Source organism: Aythya ferina, assembly GCF_964211825.1.
Source record: "Aythya ferina genome assembly, chromosome: 6".
NCBI classification, from domain to species: Eukaryota; Metazoa; Chordata; class Aves; order Anseriformes; family Anatidae; genus Aythya; species Aythya ferina.
This window is the reverse complement of record NC_140303.1, coordinates 16,038,388-16,059,416: the sequence shown is the minus strand read 5'-3', so window position 1 is coordinate 16,059,416 and position 21,029 is coordinate 16,038,388. Positions and strand designations below refer to the sequence as shown.

General features: G+C 40.0%; 2 protein-coding genes across 2 annotated transcripts in view; one reads left to right on the top strand and one right to left on the bottom strand.

The window, feature by feature from the left end:
- The window catches only part of RAPH1 (Ras association (RalGDS/AF-6) and pleckstrin homology domains 1), a 336,299-nt gene that overhangs the window by 175,773 nt on the left and 139,497 nt on the right, over positions 1–21,029 (bottom strand). The window contains exon 4 of the mRNA XM_084524568.1: positions 14,996–15,088. The gene's annotated coding sequence lies outside the window, so the exon portion shown is untranslated. The remainder of the gene's footprint in view (positions 1–14,995; positions 15,089–21,029) is intronic.
- Positions 8,599–12,616, top strand: CTLA4 (cytotoxic T-lymphocyte associated protein 4). The gene is made up of 4 exons (XM_084524585.1): positions 8,599–8,907; positions 9,868–10,218; positions 10,763–10,872; positions 11,653–12,616. Exons 1-4 carry the CDS (start codon positions 8,850–8,852, stop codon positions 11,749–11,751), a joined length of 618 nt encoding a protein of 205 aa, XP_084380711.1. The 5' UTR covers positions 8,599–8,849; the 3' UTR covers positions 11,752–12,616.

The window sequence follows — 21,029 nt, the reverse complement described above, 5'->3', positions numbered from 1 at the left end:
GTAAAACAAGTAATAATTTGTAGGCTTCAAGTGAGACATTTGTTCCTAAAAAAAAATATTAATGTTTTAATTAATTTTGATGGTGGCTATTTAAATATGATTTGAATATTTCAAAATAACCGGGATTTTTGAACAAAAATGTTGCTTTGAACAAGAAAAATCAGAACAGTTAATTTGAAGAAGAAAGTTAAGAACTATTTCACTGGAAATTCTGAAGTTTTTGTGTTTTTTTTTTTTTTTTCTCCCCATGAAACTAAAGAATATGACAGTATAGGCCAAAGTCCTGAACTATTTCACCATCTCCTAAACTTTTGGCTGCAGTTGTTCTTTTCAAAACCAAAAGCCCCTTCCCTGTCCCAGCTGTTCATCAGGCAGATCCACAAGTCTCAGGACTCCAGAGTCCGCTGCCCCACATGCCCCTGTGCAGCCCAGCTCCTCAGCACTCCAGGAGCTCAGCAAAGCATTGAGTAGTGACTGCAAAGTCACTCGAATGCAGACAGAAACTACAGCTACACTCTCTTCAGAGCCTGCATTTGCCAGGTCAGTGTACATGTATTCTGACCTACTGCACAGCCCACTGTTAAATAGCTTGCAAATGAAATTATTCAGTTTCGGGATGCAGTATTAAAAAAGCAACAACAAAGTCACTCATATCGTTTGTAGTTAAATCCCTTCAAGACAGGAATAGACAGTGCTGTAGTTTTGTAGCTGTTGAAGGAATCGAGGAAGGATAATGGAGGTAGACTGAGTTCTGCCTAAGTCATCTGGCCCAAAGACCCTGGTACAGAGATGACACTTATTTTCAATGAATTTTAACATCTGGCAATAGTTAACACACTACAGGCTGATACATCTATGCCAATGCAACTGCAATCATTCTAGAGAAGGTAATGCTGCAGCAACGCCACTTCTAAGGTTGTGGAAGCAATATTTGTTGATGCATTCAGGTCTTTACAGTGATGAGAACCAGGCCTTCTACTTAGCACTTTTTCTTTTACAAGACTTAGGTTTGTTGCTGACATTTGAAAATCATAAAAAGTGGGTTAATATGATGGCCATTTAAATGAGCAAACATAGCAAAAAAACTTAGGAAGTGAAACTTTCTCAAGAAAGCTCTGCTTAACTGCAGTTGCTCTTGCTGCAAAGGGTTCCCTTCGCATTTTTCTCATTTCACCACGTACTGGTTCTAGGCAGAAAAAAGGCATATATGACATTCTGCCAATACGTAAGAGAACTTTATTTTCTTTACAACAAAGCTGATGATTTAAAAATGAAAAATGATGGGGGGAGGGGGCTGGAAAAAAGCTTTAGGAAAAGATATATATGCATTTTCTCAAAAATTTTCCCCTGTCCTTCAACATTTTATCAAATTTTAAAATTCAAAACATTTCCCCCTATTTTGCGTAGGACTTGATTTTCATTGGACCCCATCCAACACATTTGTTTTCTTTGTATGTACCAGATATAATCTCACTGCTATCTGAAAGAAAAATTCCCCAGGTGGTGGTTACCCACAAGCCCATCCTCCTTTTTATCCCTTCTTACTGGCTCTGCAGCCCTATTTCATAACCTCTGTCCCCTCCTAGAAACTACATCCTCAATTCATCCCTAGCCCCCATACCAACCAAACTACTCACTATCATAGTTTTTTGGTATCCACTGTCTCTGTGGCCAAAACTTTAAGAGATCTTTTGGATGCTGCATGTGAATTTTAAAATGTAGGATTTCCTAGCTGGGTTTGCAGGTGATGACAGTAGGAGCAGGCAGCTGGAGCTGAGAAGACGCACATTAGTTGGATGCTTGCTACAACCAGAGGCTTTACAACAGCATTGACTCAAATAAGCAGGCGGGTGAGGTAGCCACACACTGACATTTAAATTAATACTCTGAGAGTTGCCAATAGATACAGCTAATAGATAAAGCTTGCAGGGAGTGGTATGTCAGTAAAGAGGTATAATAAGAAAGAGCTTCTGAGCACAGGGGTAGAGGCTCACCAGCTTTTTCAAACTACCAGTTTGGCTAATGAAAGACTGTGTCCCCTTGCACATCTGGCCTCCCTGACATTTCATCTTTTCTTTTTTTTTTTTTTTTCATACTTGTTGTTCGTGTGGCCTTTTGGAAAGGGGAATTGCTAAGTCCTAAAGTGTGGTTTTCAACACTTTGTAAACTAGTAAAGACAAAGGAAGTTTGAGTTATCACTAACATAAGGGTAAGATTTTGTACACAAGATCAGATTCTGTGGTGAAGAGTGGGCTGAACAACAAATCCTGCAGACGATCAATTTTGGAAAGCATAGGACTTGTTTTAGTTCACTGACTCACATGATGCCAGCCACAAACCCAGTGCTTGGCTACACCATCCCACTTGCCGAGAGGTCTGGGTTATGGGGTGACAATTTGTTTTGCAACTGTTGCACTGCAAAAAACAGAAAGATTCTTGTGAAGTCTGGGATTTATTGTAAAACCTCCTGTCAAAAATCCCTTACCTTCATTTTCCAGAGCCTCCAGCCTATTATTTACCATATATTCTAATGCAAACTTACAAATCTTTCACATATCACTGTAAATTTTTAGCAACATGTGATGGCCCATGGACCAAAGGAATACAGAACAAGTGTATCACTTCGATACATCAGGGCACCACCCATGCGGATATTAGACATGATTCCCAGGAAGAGATTCTCTGACAAGCTCTGGATAAACGACTTGTAATAAAGACACTATCAATTCCATGTTTTTTGTAGATAAAACTGCAAGAAAGTAGGCAAGGAGAAGGAGTGGAAAGCAGAAAAACAAAGCAAGGTTAGAGCAAGCAGGGATTCTGAAGCACCAGTACGCGGTCCCCATCCCTTGGCGCTGTGTTTTCCTTACCACCTTGCTCTGTCATGCAAATTTTAAAGAGCCTTAATGAAGTGGATGCAGGTGGTGCACTATCTGGACTTCACTAAAATATGCTTTTATTTGTAATTGGCTTCTGGGTAGCTTTTGTCTGTGAATATGCTTTATTCCCAGCCTAACAGTTACATCTGAAAGCTACACACTTCATTCAGCCAGCCACTCATATTTCTCCACAAAACATCCCTTCCCCTCTTGGCATTCTCATTTCCCTATTTCTGTCTCATCAAGAGCCCTGTCAGATTTTTTAATGCAGAAGCTGTTTCCCTAGGATGTCCAAAACTTGTAGCTCCTGTTCCCAAATTCTGTGTGCCCACGGGAAGGGATACCCACGTTGCAGTCCTGAGATCCATTCCCTACACAGGCAAATCACACTGAATGTAGAGGTGTGACAAAACACCTTTAGAAGCCTTCATCCATGATCCCAAGTCACATCTTGATTGCTGAAACATTCTCTTCTCAGGCCTTGACAAACCTTGGCTCACTGCTAAGTATTCAAAATGTTACTGCGAATCTGTCACTTTGAATGCCTTGTCATTCTCTTTGTGTCTGTCCACTGGCTTCCCCCTTCTGCTATACTATTAAGTTTTCTTTTCTACGTTTCATTTCGTTTCATTTCATCTCATTTCATTTCATTTCATTTCATTTCATTTCATTTCATTTCATTTCATTTCATTTCATTTTCCAGTCCATTCCATTCTAACTATCAGCTCTCATTCACTCTTCAGAAATGGCCTCCAGACTTGAACTGGTGAGCAAAGCTGATCTTCATTACCCACTTGTCGTTAATTCAAAGAAATGTGCTCCATGCCATCCTTGGATTTGAAAATAATTCCCCATTGTGAGTTTAGGAGAATGCCTTTCTTTGTCAGGTCTCCTATCTTTAAAATATTTGGATTCTGCATATGTACACTGATTTGGAGCACTATCTCCTTTACGTAAAATTGTTTCAATGCTTTGTTTGATGTATGTTGAATGGAAAGGTTTAAAGGCTTTCCAGGAGTCCTGCTTTAACCTTGTGGTTTGAAATGCCATAACAATTAAAAAAAAAAAAAAAAAAAAAAAAAAGAAAAGAAAGAAAGAAAGAAAGAAATACAGGGAATATTTAGCCCTATGAAAACTGAACAGGAAGCAAGATCTTAAAGTATATACTACGGGTGAGTTACATGTCTCCTCTGTACCCTTTAAAAATTATTTCTTAGGCTTCTTACTTTTGAGGAGAACAGTGCTCCTCACATGTCTTCAACAAATCTTTATAATGATTTATGCTTGAGATCCTTGTTAAGTGCAAACTTCTGTACTGTCAGAGCCTGAGACTATTAGATTACAACTATCTTTAGCTGGTTTTCCTTTTTGCAATGTTTTAAGAAACAAAGGAAAGCAGAAGTAAAACCATTCTCCAGTATTTTTCCATGTCTTCACATTTGCAGCTAATCACAGGGTATACCCAACTGCTTTGCCTTCAGATGTGAGGGATTCCTTCAGCTCTTTTTTTGCTTTCTCCTGACCACCACGTAGTTTTTAGTGATCACTCCAGGATGAAGGTGTCCCCTTAATTGTGTGTTCAATCCTGAATGACCAGCCTCCTAAGAAGAGCTTTGTGGTGCTCTGCTTTGCAAAGCTCCTTTCTTAAAGGCAAGTCCTTACACATCTGCCAAGTCACTTTAGGGCTTGTTTGAGTTCCTCCTAAAATCTCTCCCTTGCCATAACCCTCTATAGAAAACTGGAGAATAAGGAAGCTGATGTGTAAAGGTTTTTTGCCTGTTACTTCTCAGTCTTTATTTCCTCTTACTTCTGCCTGTACCTTTTTCCATAGTCTCCCATCTTACCTTTTGACTGCAAGCTGCATGGGGCACAGGGTCCTGGTTGCTGGCAGGTGTGCACTTACTGGTCAAATACACAAATACCGTGTACCAAACCCAGGCAGGTAAGAGATACAAGGCAGACCTTCAAGGCCAGCTGAGAACTGTTAGCATGGAAAGCTGGGAGGCAATTCCTCTTTGTTAGGTAACTGTGGATGCCCTGAATTTCAGGAAAAAAACTTGGATGTAATTAGCTTTACAGTAGTGGAAACAAAGCCTGGAGTTTAAAAAGGAAGTACCAACAGCACAAATAAAAGGCACTGTCACACACCCACCTGTGCCTCAAATCTTTCTGGACAGTTGAGCAGCCAGCAGAAGGGCACAAGAAGTGCAACCCCAGTGCGCCCTGAGAGGCAGTGGCATGAGAATTCCTCAGTCAGTGCTGTCCTCGCCTCTGCTCATCTCTGCTGAGGCTGGACGGAGGGCACAGGCTTAGGACTAGAGAGCAGCACCTGCGAATCCAGGTTAGAAGCTGGCAGAAAGGCCACAGTTCTGAGAGATTTAAGAATCGGTGGTTTTGTGATGTGAGTTGTGGTTCCTTCAGGAACCAAGACCGATCCACCAAACTTGGTCATATCTAGGGCTTTACTTAGACTAACCAGGTTTTAGTCCTTTAATGGTAATGAAACAATATTTTTTTCCAGTTACTGTGTTATTTCCTTTTCTCTTTACCTATTGTTTTGTAGAAAAGGCTTTTTCTTCAGCCATATCACCTAGAGGTCTGGATTTTTTTTTCAAATGACAATGCACTTCAAAACTCCAATAGGTTTGTGGCAAACTACCACGGTAAAAACGTGAACTGTTTAACATAATAAGACATGATCTCACATTCTGAGTTTAACAAAATATCCTGAAACCAGATACTTATGCAAATGATAAGCTTCTCTTCTCCCCATTACACCTCAAGCAATTCACCAAGCTATTTTTTTTAAGTTCCTGTCAGAGAAGAAGAAAACATAGGCAGCATGAGGCAACTTTTTCTCTCAAGTGTGAAAATAAATTTGTGAATAATAACATTTTGCAGTGGGAATTCTGACAGTGTGTCAGCAGAAGGTGCACCCTAACAAGTATTCTATGAAGAAAAGCAATTCAGATCACTAAAATGTGAACGACCAACCCAAAACGACAAAGAAGCTTAAATGAAAAACCTAGTTATTTAACTTACTAGCAATATGACTAATCACAGTAGCATAGTCCAGTGCATGGTGCACTCAAGTCCTTCTCTGTGCTAAGTTCACGGAGGCCATGAGACCAGGGCTGCTGCTAAGCTGATTCCTCAGCTTAAGACTACAGCTTAGCTCTGCAAGGCCCTCAGTCCCTTCCACTGCCCTAGCTCTTTGCTGTGGAAGCACGTGTGGAGCGTAAAGGTTGCCCCTGATCTGGGGACTAACATCACCCCTAAGAACAAAGGGAATAGAACTATAATCTAAGCATGTACATTAAAGGAAAGATTTATCTAACACAGAGCTTTTGAACTTGGCAAGTGCAGAGCTCAGGCTCTTGGAGTCAGCCTGAGGAATATCCTTCCTAAAAGACCTTCTGAATCACAGAGTCAAGGGACAGGCTCTTCTTTGACCCAGTCCCTTGCCCTGGCCCTAGGCCAGGTGTCACATTCCAGTTATGGGGAAAGGGTGATAGAAAAAAAGTTCCAAAGATGAGGAAGTCAGGGTGGGAAGATGCCAGACTGCACAGATAAGAAGAATCTGTAACTAGGTAAGATAGGTCCTTTGCCTGTAGCCCACAAAGCCTGTGTGGTATACAGGGAAGGTGCACCAAGCCGAAGATCCAGAGACTTTATCAGCTGAAGGGTTGTTAGAAGACGAGAAGAGCAGAGAGAAAAGGCCTCCCTGACCATTCTTGTGGAACTCATTTTAGGGGGTAACTCATTCAGTTATCAATACCTTGTTTCATGTCGTAACTGAGCTCCAAAGGACAGGAGCAGTGAAAGGCAGATCATTGGGAACAAGAATCCTATTTTGCTATGTCATCAATCTGGTATCTGCATATGTTAACTCCAGATCCAAAGCTTGATTAGCAAGGAGAGGTAATCAATCACTCTGTGTAAAGGTAATCTCTGTCCACTGGAAGGGGATTCTCTGGGCTCACCTTAGGTTGCCCTAGCCATGAAGAGACTCCCCAGGGAGACACACTGTGCCTTGCTTAGAAGAGCAGCCATCATAATGTGAAGCTTTGAGGAAAAACAAGGGTAGAACATATCAAGTGGTAGACCTGAAAGGACACCATGAGAATGAAACAGCCCAGAAACAAGATGGATAACAATGGAAACACAATGATTGCCAGAGTGGTTTTGATTGCTGGAGATACAGGGACCCGGAGCTACCTCTCTCTCTGGCTATACACAATCCTGTGGTTACGTGGGGCAGTGAGCACTTGGTTTTACATGGCAATCTTTTGCAATTGTTTAGTGGTCAATTGTACCATCAATTTGCAGCCTCAATCAATTATCAGGAGATGACATTATGACTGATGATGACTGACTCAAATACATGATTTGTTTAACTGCATACAAGGCCCAAGACAAAAAGATACATAGGACAGGCAATTTGGTTACTACTCTGGATATGAAAATGTCAGGCATAACCTGGTAATTTCATGCCATAAATCTCACTGATATCCTGGCACATGATGTTGCAGTAGCATTAATTTGATATTAAATTTATTATTAACATTGATTTAATCCTGTCTAACCAGTAATACCATATGGCCCAGACTCATTATTCAGGTGTAGTTTTTCATTTTCCTAGAGCCGTATTTTTACTTTTCATCTATTCTGATTTGAATGCTGGTTGAAATCAAATTGGCTATGAATCTGTCATTATGAACAATTGTTGCATCACCTAAATATAGAAGTAGTAAATTTATTTTTATCATTATGTATTTATGTGATTTCAAGATCAAATATTTATCTTGTGTCTTTGGATTGAGCAAGCTACTGTTCAAGAATGAATGCTATTATTTTTTCTAGGTCACAGTTCAAAAGTAGGTCTTTGTAATCTACTAGATCTACATGTATAAACGAAGCACCTCCTAAAAGAACTTCTCAAAGTAGGAAAAAAAAAAAGAATGATGACCTTTGGGGTAAATGCATTTTTATGAAATTCTTTAGGCAATGATTCATGGATGTGACAGCCTGTCACATAAAAAAGCACAACGATTTTCAGACCTTACATGACTTTTAAAAGGCCATTGGGTGAAAACTGTTTCACTGAGATTTGAAATGAGGCAGTCTCTCTAAGCACAGATAGCAATAATCAAAGCTCCTGCAGTGTTTTTCATCTGGTGATCTCAAGGTACTTAGACAGGAAAGTCTTTAGGAAGGAAAGTACTGCACAGATGTGGAAGTCATTAGCTATAAACCTAGATAATTTTTTTCTTGGAAACACAAAATCCTAAAGAAGCTGCGTTATGATTCAAGTCACATTGCTGATATGAAAAGTTGAAGCTGTTGCAATTGTAATCAGTATTTTGAAGGGGGCGGCAGTTTTTAAACATCAAAAGCATTAACATTAAAGGAAGCAAAGAAATTGGGGGTGGAGGGAAGTCCTCCACAAAAAGGCTAGCTTGCACTGATTCACTGTGTCACATTAGGCAGAAATACAGTTCTCTGTGTGTTGTCCTAGTGGGAAATACCTGATGATTGCTAAAATTTTAATGACTATGATTGTGCAAGCAGGCTGCACCAAAGGGCCTGCACTGCTCTATTGGATGATTACCTTTCCTCCCCCAATTCTTAAAGCAGAATGGATGGCAGTTTCAGATTGAATATATATTTTCCATCTGCTGAATAGTTGTTTTTGTTCATCTGTTTGAGGTTAACTATGCACGTACTAATCAAACCCACTACTTCCTTTCTCGTAAAACCAAAACAAAGCTTCATATTACTTTCAGGTACAGCATCTGGGATCAAAGCTATATATATACACACTGACTCTGTGTGGGTTCAAACATTTCGAAGATTCAGTATCCTGAAAGGTGTCACCTGTTTTCCAGTCCTTCTGGGAGTTCCAGTTTGTCTTAACGTCTGAAGGCATCAGACACCTTCAGTCCCTTCAGCATCTGTCCCAGCGCAGGAATGCTCTCAATATTGATCACCGTGGGATTTCTCTGCACAGCCACTGCCATTGCAGAAGGTGGGTAGATGAAGGAGGCAAGGTAGCCAGGGGTATCTGCATTTTCTCAGTTTCACATCTTTGTAGGACAGGGGCTGGGTACAAGAGGGAGAGGGAGATGACATGGAGCCTCTTCGCAGGACAGACTGAGAACTGAGAGGTGTCTGGAAAACCAGACGCAGACTTCAGAGCAGAGGCATCTGCAGAGAGGCTGGGCAGGATTCAGAGTAGCTCAAGAAGGGAGAAATATTTTGACAAACTAGGCCTCGTGAGTGAAGCTGGCAGCTGATGATAAGGCAGAGACAGAGGTTGGAATGGATGGAGAGATTTTACTCCTCTCTCTCCCAAATTCTGGCACTGAAGAATTGGGGAAGATAAGCCCTGACCACAAATGGACTGATATAATATGAAATCCAATACTGTGTCCTGACAGTTTTTAAAGAAAAAATAATTGCATTCCCATACTATAGTGGGACAGAGTACAGCAGTTGTAAAAGGTAGCCAGTGGTACACTAGTTTCCCCTTAAGATTTGTTATGATTTTTTTTTCAGTATGTTTACCAGGCTTTGCTGTGCATTTCTGTGCTGTGGCTTAGGATATGGATGCTATTGCTGTACAGTGGCTTGGGAATAGCTAGTGCAAAAAGATCAAAATCAAAAGAAATGCAAATACAGTTTCTGTTCAGTTTTACTGTTACCCTAATGGTTCTGGTTTGGGCAACAAGTGATTGCTGAGATTTATAATATAATTTACAGTAATTAAAGCACTTCAGCGTTTCTAAGTATATTAATGGTGCCACTATGTGGATTGTGGTTGTTGGTTTATTTTTGAAAGAGTTTATCAGCATTTCTAGGAGTTACCCATGGTTGACAGGGTGTGGTAGGACACTCCTCCTATTGCACAGGTTTCAAGTAAATATTACATGACTGCAGATAATTTCTTGACAGTTCATTTACTATCATGTCCTTTGCTTCCTTACAGTAATGGAAGTGTCTCAGCCAGCAATGGTGCTAGCCAACAGGCAAGGAGTTGCCAGCTTGGTGTGTAAATACAAGCACATCGGGAATGCAAAGGAAATTCGAGTGACTCTGCTGAAACAGACGGGTGACCAGTTCACTGAGATCTGTGCTTCAACCTACACGACGGAGTTTAAAATGTTCAGCGTGGAAGAGGTCATTCAGTGCCGTGTTAGCCCTAGCCGAAACAATGTGACCCTCACCCTCACCGGCCTGCAAGTTAACGATACTGGTCTTTATGTCTGCAAGATGGAGCGGATGTACCCCCCACCATATTTTATGAACAAGGGCAACGGGACACAGCTCTACGTGATTGGTAAGCCAAGCAGCTTTACAGAACTGTGGCACTCCCAGCTTAAGGGTGTTGCTATTATGCCTCAGAGATCTTCAAAGTTCTATTTGTAAGAAGTGTGGTTGGACACTTATTCAAGCTTTGAGAATCGTGCTCTTATTCCTTTAATGTCTCCCTGTAGATACCTAAAGCAGGTGTATTCACATGCATGCAATGTATTTAGTAATGTATGAGCATTGGACAGCATAAGCAATACCATACAGCATATATGCTGTGTCCAGGCAGGAAGGCATGTAGGTGCTGAAACAGCAAAGCTAAGATGTGTGTTCTTCTGCAGATAAAACTATTTTCCTTGGAAGTTGAGTGGGCAGGGACTCACAGCTCAGTCATGGTAGTATCTTGCAATAGTGCAGGTTAGAGAAAAGCAGTGTGGAGGCTAATCTTTGACTCCAGGGGATTCCTTATGTTGTGTCCGGGCAGTAAGGAATGTAAGTGCAGAAACAGCAAAGAGTAAGATGTATGTTCTTCTGCATGTGTAACATGACTTGTGTGATACGATATATTTTAGATCCAGAACCGTGTCCAGACACTGCCATATATCTCTGGGTATTAGGAGCTACTGCCTCAGGATTCTTTCTTTACAGCTTCATCATCTCAGCTGTTGTCGTGGGCAAAGCGGTAAGTCCTGTCAACTCAGCCCCATCCTGCTAATAATACTCCTCTGTGTGCCAAGGAAAAGGAGAAAGAACTGAGAAGAGGGAAGAATGTTGGGAGCAAAGGCATGGGGGTGTTCTGGCTCCCTTTTACTGGTGCAATGCAGTGCTGTTACAATAATGCAAGATGAGATCTTCCTGGACCTACCGTGACAACTTGTTCATGGATCAGTTGTGTTGCCAGAGTACCAGAAAGCAGCCAGCTTCTATCAGCTGGACTGATCCTTGGCTTACATTTGGATGCTTAGAACAGGACAGAGTCTTGGATGCTTCTGGAATCAAAGGCAACAGACTTCAGGTGTACAGAGGCATGAGAAACCTGGGTTGCCCTTTTTAGTGTGGGTCTGGTGTGCTCAGCCTGTTAGAAATAAAACTGATGCCAAAGCATAAAACCAAAAAGTACTCCTGCCCTGTATTTTTCAATCCACCCTTGTCCCTAGAAGCCAAATGAAGCAGTAAGGTGTCAACATTCATAGGTTTGAACTGTTGCTGGACTCTGCAGCAAGAGCAGTTTCAAAGTGCTAACTGAATAGTAGGACTCCATCTTTTCCTAAACAGCCACGGTAACTCCTGATTATCCCTCAAATAGTCTTAATGGATCTTCTACAAAGAGAGGTGAATGGGAAAGGTGTCTAGAATATGTTTTACTCGCTAAAGGCAGTACACCTAGCACTCTTTAAAATGTGCTCATCAGTGATTACACTGCGATTACTTGTTCATTTTTGTGTCTTCCCATATTTTACAGATACAGAGAAGACGACGTCTCACTACTGGAGTCTATGTGAAAATGCCTTCTGAAAAGCTAGAGAAAAAAGTGATTCCATTTCACATCACTGTGAATTGAAACAGGGAGAGGGAGCCTGTTTCCTAGCTGGGGTGGAGAATCTGCTAACTGACTTAAGTCAAAGAAATAAAATTTGTTATCTTATTACAAAGGTGTATGGGAAAGAGAGATAATATTCCTTGTAACTTCTATGGTTCGGAGGAGAATAAATATAGTTTATGCATTAATATTTCAAGGTTAACCCTGTTACATAAAAATGGCTACATTAGGCCATTGATTCTTTGAGTTGTATTGTACCAATATGTAGTCTCTATATATATGCATATATATATGTATAGCATTAAGTGCTATTGCTGTTGCAGCAGAACATCTTATTGTTAAATTGTGCCATATCTACTGATCAACTGAGATCCAAACACTATTAAGACAGAAGCTCGTGTGTCATTGCAAGGCTAATCCTACAGGTCTGGGAGGCAGAGGAGCACACTAATGTACAAAGGAATGTTGACTTGTTTCCGTGCAGTGCTATTTATTGGTTCCATTTCTTGCATTAGTGCTTTGCGCTTCAACAGAGGCATCACTGTAGGCTGGCAGTGATGATACTGCTGCTCTAAAAGCCTGATCTCAGCACCTTTCTCTGGCATTGTGTCCCAGCAGTGCTGCGCTGGAGTTAACATTGATGATATCTGAGCCAGTGCTTGGACAGAAAAGCTGCCCAGCTGGAGACCTCTTAAGCTGTTGCTGGGAAGATGTTCCAGCTCTGCTGGGGCCTCACATTTTACAAATGCTAAATTAGCATCTATCCAAAAGGCAGAAGTATGTTGCTGTGTTTATCTGAGTCTATTTTCCATGAAAATACCAACAGTGTATAATCTTGTTTATTAGTTATGTACCATTCAATAAAAACCTTGAAGCTTTGCCCAAATTCAAGTTCATTTCTTATTCACCATTCTCAGAAGCAACAGGAAGTGGCTACATGTTAGAAAGCAGCGATGACAAGATGAACCTTTCCCCTCTGACCCTGTGTTTTGCCTTTCTGAGGAGCTTGTGTGCTCATGCCAACACTTACTTTCTCAGCCCTCCTCCTCAGGGGTCACCATTAAAATCTGCCAAGTCTTCTGTTTATTTAGTTAGAGGCGCTGTGATGTGGTTCGCAGACGCTACCAGCCGCCTTTACGCTTCCAGCAAAGTTACTTGCTTGCAGAAGGTAACAGTAACGACTTTGGTAGCATCTCCGTTACCTGTTTATACAAAAAGCTAGTTCTAGTTTCAAATCCTGTTTTCTTTGCACCTCCTTGACACTCTCACTCACTTAATGCTACCTGACACACAAAGCTTTTAGAGCTTAAAACCATTTGAGAATTCTCAGATCTACCGTTTTAATTCTTTGTGATCAAAATTTCACCTTACAACCCCAAAACTTTGCAGAATGTACCTCTGTTTAACAGTTGTGAATGCATCTTTTTGCCTCAGTAACTGCGTGATCAAATCCCCACAGCCCCCTACATTGCTCCTGCAGCAGCAGCAGCTCGCAGGACACCAAATCTCATTGCTCTCTTGGTTAGCTTTTTCCCTCTTCCCCCATTCATCTTTCACCAGCTCCCACTGTACAAATAAACATTCACCTTCGCAGTTTGCTACCAACTCAAACATTTGCAGGTGCCAACTGCTTTCCCAATGTTGACCTACAATTGTAGTGCATTGAGTAAAAGTAGCATCTGGTGACATGCTTTCTCTGAAGCCATTTTTTCATATTTTGACAACAGTCTGGGTTTTTCCCTAATTTTCCACTAGCCTGTTGTTCTGGGCGTTAAAAATGGTAAAAACTCACATGGCTGACCTCACTGCAAAATGACCAAATTTCTGTCTATTCAAGTGCAGTCTGCTAAAAGAAATGTGTTCCATGACTGGCAGAAACAGATTTGACCCACACATCCACTTGTTTGAGCTGTAAAACCTTCCAATAAATTTACCCTGGCAAAGCAAGAATAATTACTCGGGTCAACTTTTTTTTTCCCAGCACAGGAAGTAATAGCTCAGATAGTCCCTGAATTGTGTCCAATTGCTAATCAGGAACCAAGTGTTTCTTCTTTTTCTCTCCCTTGACAATTTGTATGCACTACAACCAAGTGCTTCCTTCTCTTGAGCAATCTAAAGCAGCTCAAGTAAATGATTTTCTACATTTGTCCCTTCTGGGGGAAGGGATGCTTTGGGCCTCTGTCAACAATCTCATGACCTCTGGCCACAGCTGTGAATCTGTGTCACCATAGAATCCAAGTATAAATAATAATCACTTTCTTTGCTGGCAGGTAAGCTGACCATGGTTAGGCCTTCTGCATCCACCAGGACTAATCCCTCTCAGTACACTAGCATTTCCTTGAGACATGCAGCCTCTAACGGGCAGTGGAGAATTCTGACTTAAAAGAACTGCAAGTTGCTAAATTACCCAAATAGCGAAGATTATGTGACACCTGAGCAGAAACAATCATGTCATATACAGCAATAGCAGTATTTTATGTTTGCTCCTGCACTTAAGTAATTTCTGGTATGATGCTTTTTAACTATTGTATCGGAAATTAGTTGGCCTATATTCTCTATCTGTTCTGAACTTCTCTTCATTCTCAGTTGCTTCCAACCCAAACTTTTTCCAACCTTCTCTTATTTCTGCAGTGCTGACTTTGCTCTGTCTTTTCTTACCATTATAGCAGCTTTACCTGAGCTGAATGTTACACAAGTATGCGTTACCATTTTTGTTCAAAGCCAAGTTCCTCTTTTGAATTTTCTGGCAGAGTACAAGGTGCACTCAAAACAGCAGATGTAGCAATGAAGACCAAAGTGGGATTTCAGTTCAGATTCTATTGACAATAATACTCTCGTAATTTATATCTGGCACTACAGAAATGAGTGGAGCCCAAGTGCCCACAGAGATGTTATTTATGCCTGTCCCCATATGGTCCATACAGCAGCTCTGAAGAGTGCAGAGCACAAACCTCAGGGAATTTCCATTCTGTTCATGCCCTGTGCCGCCCTTCAGGACCTTGAGCTCTGTGCTTTCTCCTGATACTCGGAGAGTATCTTGTCACAATCAGCATTCAAAAAAATTGACATATGCAAGTCAGATATGCTTTTCTCTCAGACTACAGCAATACCAATAAAAAGTATTACTCTACATCCCAAAAAATGTAAAAAGGAGGAAATGCTGACTCGGGGAAGAATGTGAAATGTAGAAGCCAAAGGAATTGGTCTCAGAAGAATTTAGGGCTCATTAAAACAGGGAGTTCAAAAACATAACTGAGTATCTTACCTGGGCAGCCAAACAATGAGACCGCACTGCTTGTTGAGGTTTAGGAAGGGTCTCTTTTGATGTCCCCTTTACCCAGATAGGAGATACGTCAGCCTGTTTGAGAAACAGAAATAGTGAGTTTCTGGCTGCATCTGCCTGGGCATTCACGTGTATACTTGTCTGCATCAAAGGCAATGGCATATGCACACACACACCGATATTCTACTTTCATTTTCATCTGCTTTTTTATATGAACAATTTTTCTCCTTATCATTGTCAACTACCAGATTCCTGTCTGATGCAGAAAAACATGCAACAAAGTCTCTCATCTGGCTATTCTATGATTTGGCAGAGTGGACCATCACTTTAGCATTAGAGATCTTCCTGTGAAAAAGGAAACAACTATGCACATCTGAACTTGCTACTCAGTCAGGCCTTGAAATCTATAGGGAAAATCAATTCATGCTGTTTTCCACATCAATTTTTTCCTTACTAAATTAGAACAAATATAATCAAGGGCCCCCAAGCTATTCAACCGCAGACCTGTTTCTATTCTTCCTAACTTCTGAACTTTGCTCAAGAAGCGCTTGGGACTTATTTCTAGTTTTTCAGTAACAAACACCTCCATTGTCCAGGTAACTCCTAGCTTGTTTAATACAATTCCTGTCTTCTGACTTTAAGCTTTGCAGCTCCAAAGAGCATCAGAATTTGTGTAAGGAACTGAGGTGAGATTTGGAGGCAACAGTCTCTAAAGGTGAGGCTGTAAGTCTGGCTTCTTCCTTTTGCTAAAGAAAAGCTATTGCTGGGGAGAGAGCTCTGAGGAATAAAAAAAAAGTTTCAGTCCTCCCTGTGATGGGAACAGTCTGAACCATGACTAAAGAGCTGTGCCTCTAAAAGGAGAGGCATAAATAGGAATCGGATGATGTAGCCAAGAGTTATGTCATGAAATCCAAACCAAAGAAGGCTGCTGTATAGCAGATGGTTTTATGCATTACTAAAACCAATTTACTTTTGACATTTGTAAACTTCATGCTTGCTTGAACACATAAACGGTACTTTAAGCTAGTTTCTCTCACTGTGGAGCCTCTACATTCCCTGGGAGTGCAATGTCATTTTGAGTGCAGGCTTATGGTTGGGGACGAAAGGTGTGGGGAAGAGGTGAAATTCAGAAAACTTCTGAGCTGCAGAGAAAGAGAAAAGAATCACAAATACAGGGCACCGTACAGTTGATACTGCAAATTCCTGAGCACTTGTGCATGATTATTCCTCTACTTCTACATCCAGATATTTAGCACTTAAGAGACTTTGTTATCATTTTGTGTGAATGTTTTCTGTGACTGATAAAAGAACAGTCTTATTTAAGGCACTCTTACATCGCGTATCAAAGAAGAATGTTGAGGAACTGTGGCATGTTTGAACAAATTAACAGCTACTGATACAAGATCTTAGTAAGTCGGGGCAGGAGAGTTGTAAAAATGGCCCCTGAAATTAGTTTAGAAATTCCTGTTGTTTGCTAGAGGGATACAGCAAGGAAGCGTTCAGATAGGGGAGAAAACTCCATTTGGAATCATTAATAATTCCTTTTGATGTGACCTGGCAGATATTTCAATGAAACAGATTATTAACTATTCAAAATGTCACTTTTCTACTTTTCTTTCCTTTTTCTTTTAACTTCTAAAATGGATTTTTCTTTCAATTTCCAAAGTCAGTTGCCTTAACCACATACACGGTTTTAATTCTTAATGAACGTTTTTTAGTGGTTATGAAGTTACAGTTGAACAAAAAGTTCTCAGTTTCTTCACTGACAGTTTTTCTCCTTCATTCTCTTCTGGCTGTTGTTTTGAAAAAGTAGTTCTTTAATCTGCTCAGTTTGATCTGCTTCATTCTCTGCTCTGGGGTGGGACATTTCTACACAACACCACGTCTGTTCTGTTCAAACATCCACATGATACAAATGAGGTTCTGAACATTTTAAGTTACTTTAACTCACAGGAGCATCTACAGGCAAACTTCTTGCAGCACAAGCGGTAAGACAGACATTTTTCAATGTAAGTATATTACAAATTGAAAACAAATATATGTGATTGCAGTCCAAATTAGGACTAAAGAATATGGATGAATTCTGTTATAATATTTATTGGCATACAGTTTTCTTGCAAACATGCTATGTAGTACTTCTTTATTTGCAATGAAATTGATAATAAGAAAGCGTATCTTACTAATTATGAAGTAATTGACTGTTCAAAATGAAAAGTAGCATACTGATGGTTCTTTATTTTCATTACAAACTCTTTACACAAAGAGCAGCCATTAGAGTCATCTTTGGTATCACAGACAGCAACTGGGGAGCTGCAATTGCACAGAGCTGTCCTGCCACAGTGATGGAAAAGCATGGCAGAAATCTGAAACCATATATCAAGCAACCAGACAGTCATGACTTTTATTAAAAAAAATAAAATAAAAATTTTTTTCTTTCCTTATTGGATGCCTTCTGGATTAGTTTGTTAGGTTTTTGGTTTGGTTTCTTGTTTTGTTTTGTTTTGTTTTGTTTTCAACAGTAGGCAAGCACTTGTTTTTAAGGAAAACAAAATTTCTCACATAATTAATTACATGATTCCAGTAGGTGGGACTTTGAGAAGAACAACTCCTGTTAGAGGTTATGTGATACAACGGGGAGAGCTTGAATTACCGGGTAACATCTGGTTGGACCGTGTTGTGCCGTGGGTGGAGTTTATCAGCATTCAGGCTCTGCCCTGTGATGCAGCAGCTTGTGTTGAAAGCTGGAGCAAGCAGCAGGATGTCTTGTTCTTCCCGGCCAGGATCAGTGCCCAGGATGTGGGTTTTCTGTTAGAACTGGACATTAATGTTTGGGCTGAGAGCTCTTGAAAGAAAGGATTCCTGTTTGCATGTAATACATAGGATTGCTCTTTTTATATAAATAAAAATAGCTACACCTAGCAAATACTCCAGGCTTCTTTCAAGGTACGAATTGAGTGGCCAGTCTCCAAAGACTTCTACAACTCAGTATGCACAGGAAGTAAATGAATGCTGCTCTTCATGGAATGGGTTACTGTTAACTTACTACTTGTTAGGCAGCTCTTAGGCTTGCTTTTAGAGCTTCTCCTTGGGGATTTGCAGCTTCCTTGAACTAGCAATGAAAGGGGCCCGCGGAAGTGCTTACTTTTGCAAAGTCTCTTTCCAAAGTTTGAGGGGATTGGCATGTAGTGACTTCCATAGTACTTTGCGCTGGGCACTTGCGTCATCATGAACTATAAGAAATATTTCAAACTCCTTTTCTGTGAAAATTCTCCTTGGTCTCTGTTGGCCTTCAGTCACACTGCAGAGCCACACTGCTCTTCATGTACAGCTGTTTGGGGAAAGCTGAGCTGTTTGAAGCTCTGTAGGAGCTCTGATAAGACTTCTTTTTCTCATATGTTTTCAGTCTGTATTCTTACCTGCTAGACGAAGTCTCTAGTTCCTGCTATTGTCATCTTTTTACTTAATTTGAACCCAAACAAATAGAACAAATAGGTGACTAAAAATAGGCTGTCTCTTTGCCTATGCTAGAAACTGTGCCAGGCAGTACTACGGAAACACAAAACCTGCTCTAACTTATTTGTGTCATACAGATTAAAAACTTAGATGCAATCAACTGGTCAAAAATTGTAGAAATAATTGGGGGGGGGGAACAAGAACTAAAAATAACCCACATTTGAAACTGTTATAAATTGTGGTATGCTAGCAGCACTTAATCAAGATCAGAAAGCAAAACAGTTCATTTCTCTGTAAGTTATTAAATCCTTCTGGTAAGTGACACTCTGGAAACATTCAATAGCTTCATAACTGGCTGACTTAATGTTTTACATGCAGGAAAGATGGCTAGAACAGCAGTAATCAGCAGAATAAGTTGGTTTCATAGTTGAGCTTTGGTGAGGTGTTACATCGTGTGGGTAGCATTTATAAGAGCTCTCTCACTTTTAATTCGGTAGCAAAGATGACTGTCTGCTTCACAAATTAATAATATTTTCCTTTCTCTTATAATACCAAGCTAATTCATTATATCGTATTTTATTTTATGACTCTTCGCTTAGCCTGCTCTTTATAGTATCTCTCACTGAGATAAACCATCTTTTAAGTTCTTTTTCTCTACTTGTCTCTGCGCAATAATATAATGTAATTACACCAGTAGTTTCCAAACTCATGTTACCCCCTCCCATATGTGAACCACAGATGCATATCCTGTGTAAAGATTCTTCACATTAACGTCATCATTTATATTGTAACTTTCAGATTAACTTCCATTATTGTTTCTCATCTTTTTACTTTGTATTCTATGATTAAGAAAGTCCAGGTTTCCATACCAGTTTTACTAAATACAGCAATTTCTTGGCTATCCCTGAGCACAAGCTACTAGTCGTTCTTTGATGGATATGGACAAAGTCACTTCACTCTCAGGTTTCAGAGGCCTCAGTCTGAAATGCACCTTAAACATTTGCTCTGTGGTTCCAGGAACTAGGACAGTCATGATGTTAAATGTGGACATCTATTTCCTTTCTCCTCTTTCATTTTTCAATGGTGCATGCTCCATAGGACCGGATTCCTAGTGTCTTGTGCAATGAAATAGTTGGGAGGACAAACAAGGAGATGCAGGCTGTGTCTTGTTCAGTGGGTGGATGACATGCACAGGAGGGTAACAACCTCCATGGCACCTGAATGAAAGCCAGGCTTCAAGAGGAAGAGTCTGGAGGAAGTGAGAGGAAGTCAGCCTGTGTGCACAGCACATAAATGCCATCTCTAAATGCAGTGCCTTTTTAAATGGTTCTCCCCCATAAAACGCCAGTTTAGGTGTGGCAACATAGATGTTGTTGGTGTTATTTTCCAACATGCAGAACAGAAACACTCAGCACCCACGTCTGCTCCAGACAGATGAAGTATTTCAACTGAATACCCTTTTCCACTGATAAGCAGCTCACATAAGACATTTTGTCTATGTTGACTTGGTAAATTCGTGTGTATAGAAAAAAATCTAGGGAAAAAGGAGGTATGTTTGTATTTCAAAATGAAATACTTTGACTTCTTTGAAATGATGCTTCACTTTAAAATTTACTTTAACCATGTTGAACTTCTAGCAAGAAAAATGTTTGTCAGACATAAAACTATCTTTTTCTCAGCTTCCTAGTTTGTCAAAAAATCACATTCTTTTCAGATTGGACAGTGAATTCAGAACCAGTTATTCTCATAAGTCTAGTTTTTGCAAAAGAATGGAAATTATGTATCTGAGTGAGAAATCTTCAAAGAACAAATAATAATACCACAAAATGGGGATGAGGTCAAATGTAGCAAAAGCTATTGTGTTGATCCTCCTTTCCTAGCTTACAATAAATCCAAATGCATTTTGAATTAATTAGGACATATTAGAGTGTAATGAGGGTAATGAGGGCAAAATTCTTTTTCAATAATTGGTCAACCTTTTTTCTTTTCATGCTATTAGATAGTTGCCATTATGTGATTCCAAATTCAATTAATTATTAGGATGAACAGAACTTCTGAAACTTCCAATTGGATCCAACTGGATATTTCCAACTGCCATTTCACTTTTTTTTTTTTTTTTTTATTTTATGAATTTAATTTTCTGGGAGGCCAGTATGAATCGACACTTACAGCTAACTAGTCAGACTACAAGCTTGCTCATATGGCTTGTGAATAAATCACAAAATATTACTCATCATACAATAGTAGCATCTGTGTAGGGTAAAGTTTTGCAAAATGTTTCAGTGTTGTAGAAAACTGTCCCTGAATAAGAGCTGGAAGAGCAGAAGCTGGAAATAGTTTGTTTTATGTGAAGCAGGTGGTGTGGGAAAGTAGAATTAGAATTTAAATTTACTAAATATATACAATAAAATATATGAATATAGAAATAAGCATCTGAAATGCACCCAGCTATATGTTGTGCATACCCAAAGGCTTCCCATGCTACCTCAACCCACACTTCATTTTAAAAAGTGAAAAAAGTCACTTATTCAAAAATACATTGTCTTGCATCTGTTCTGAAATA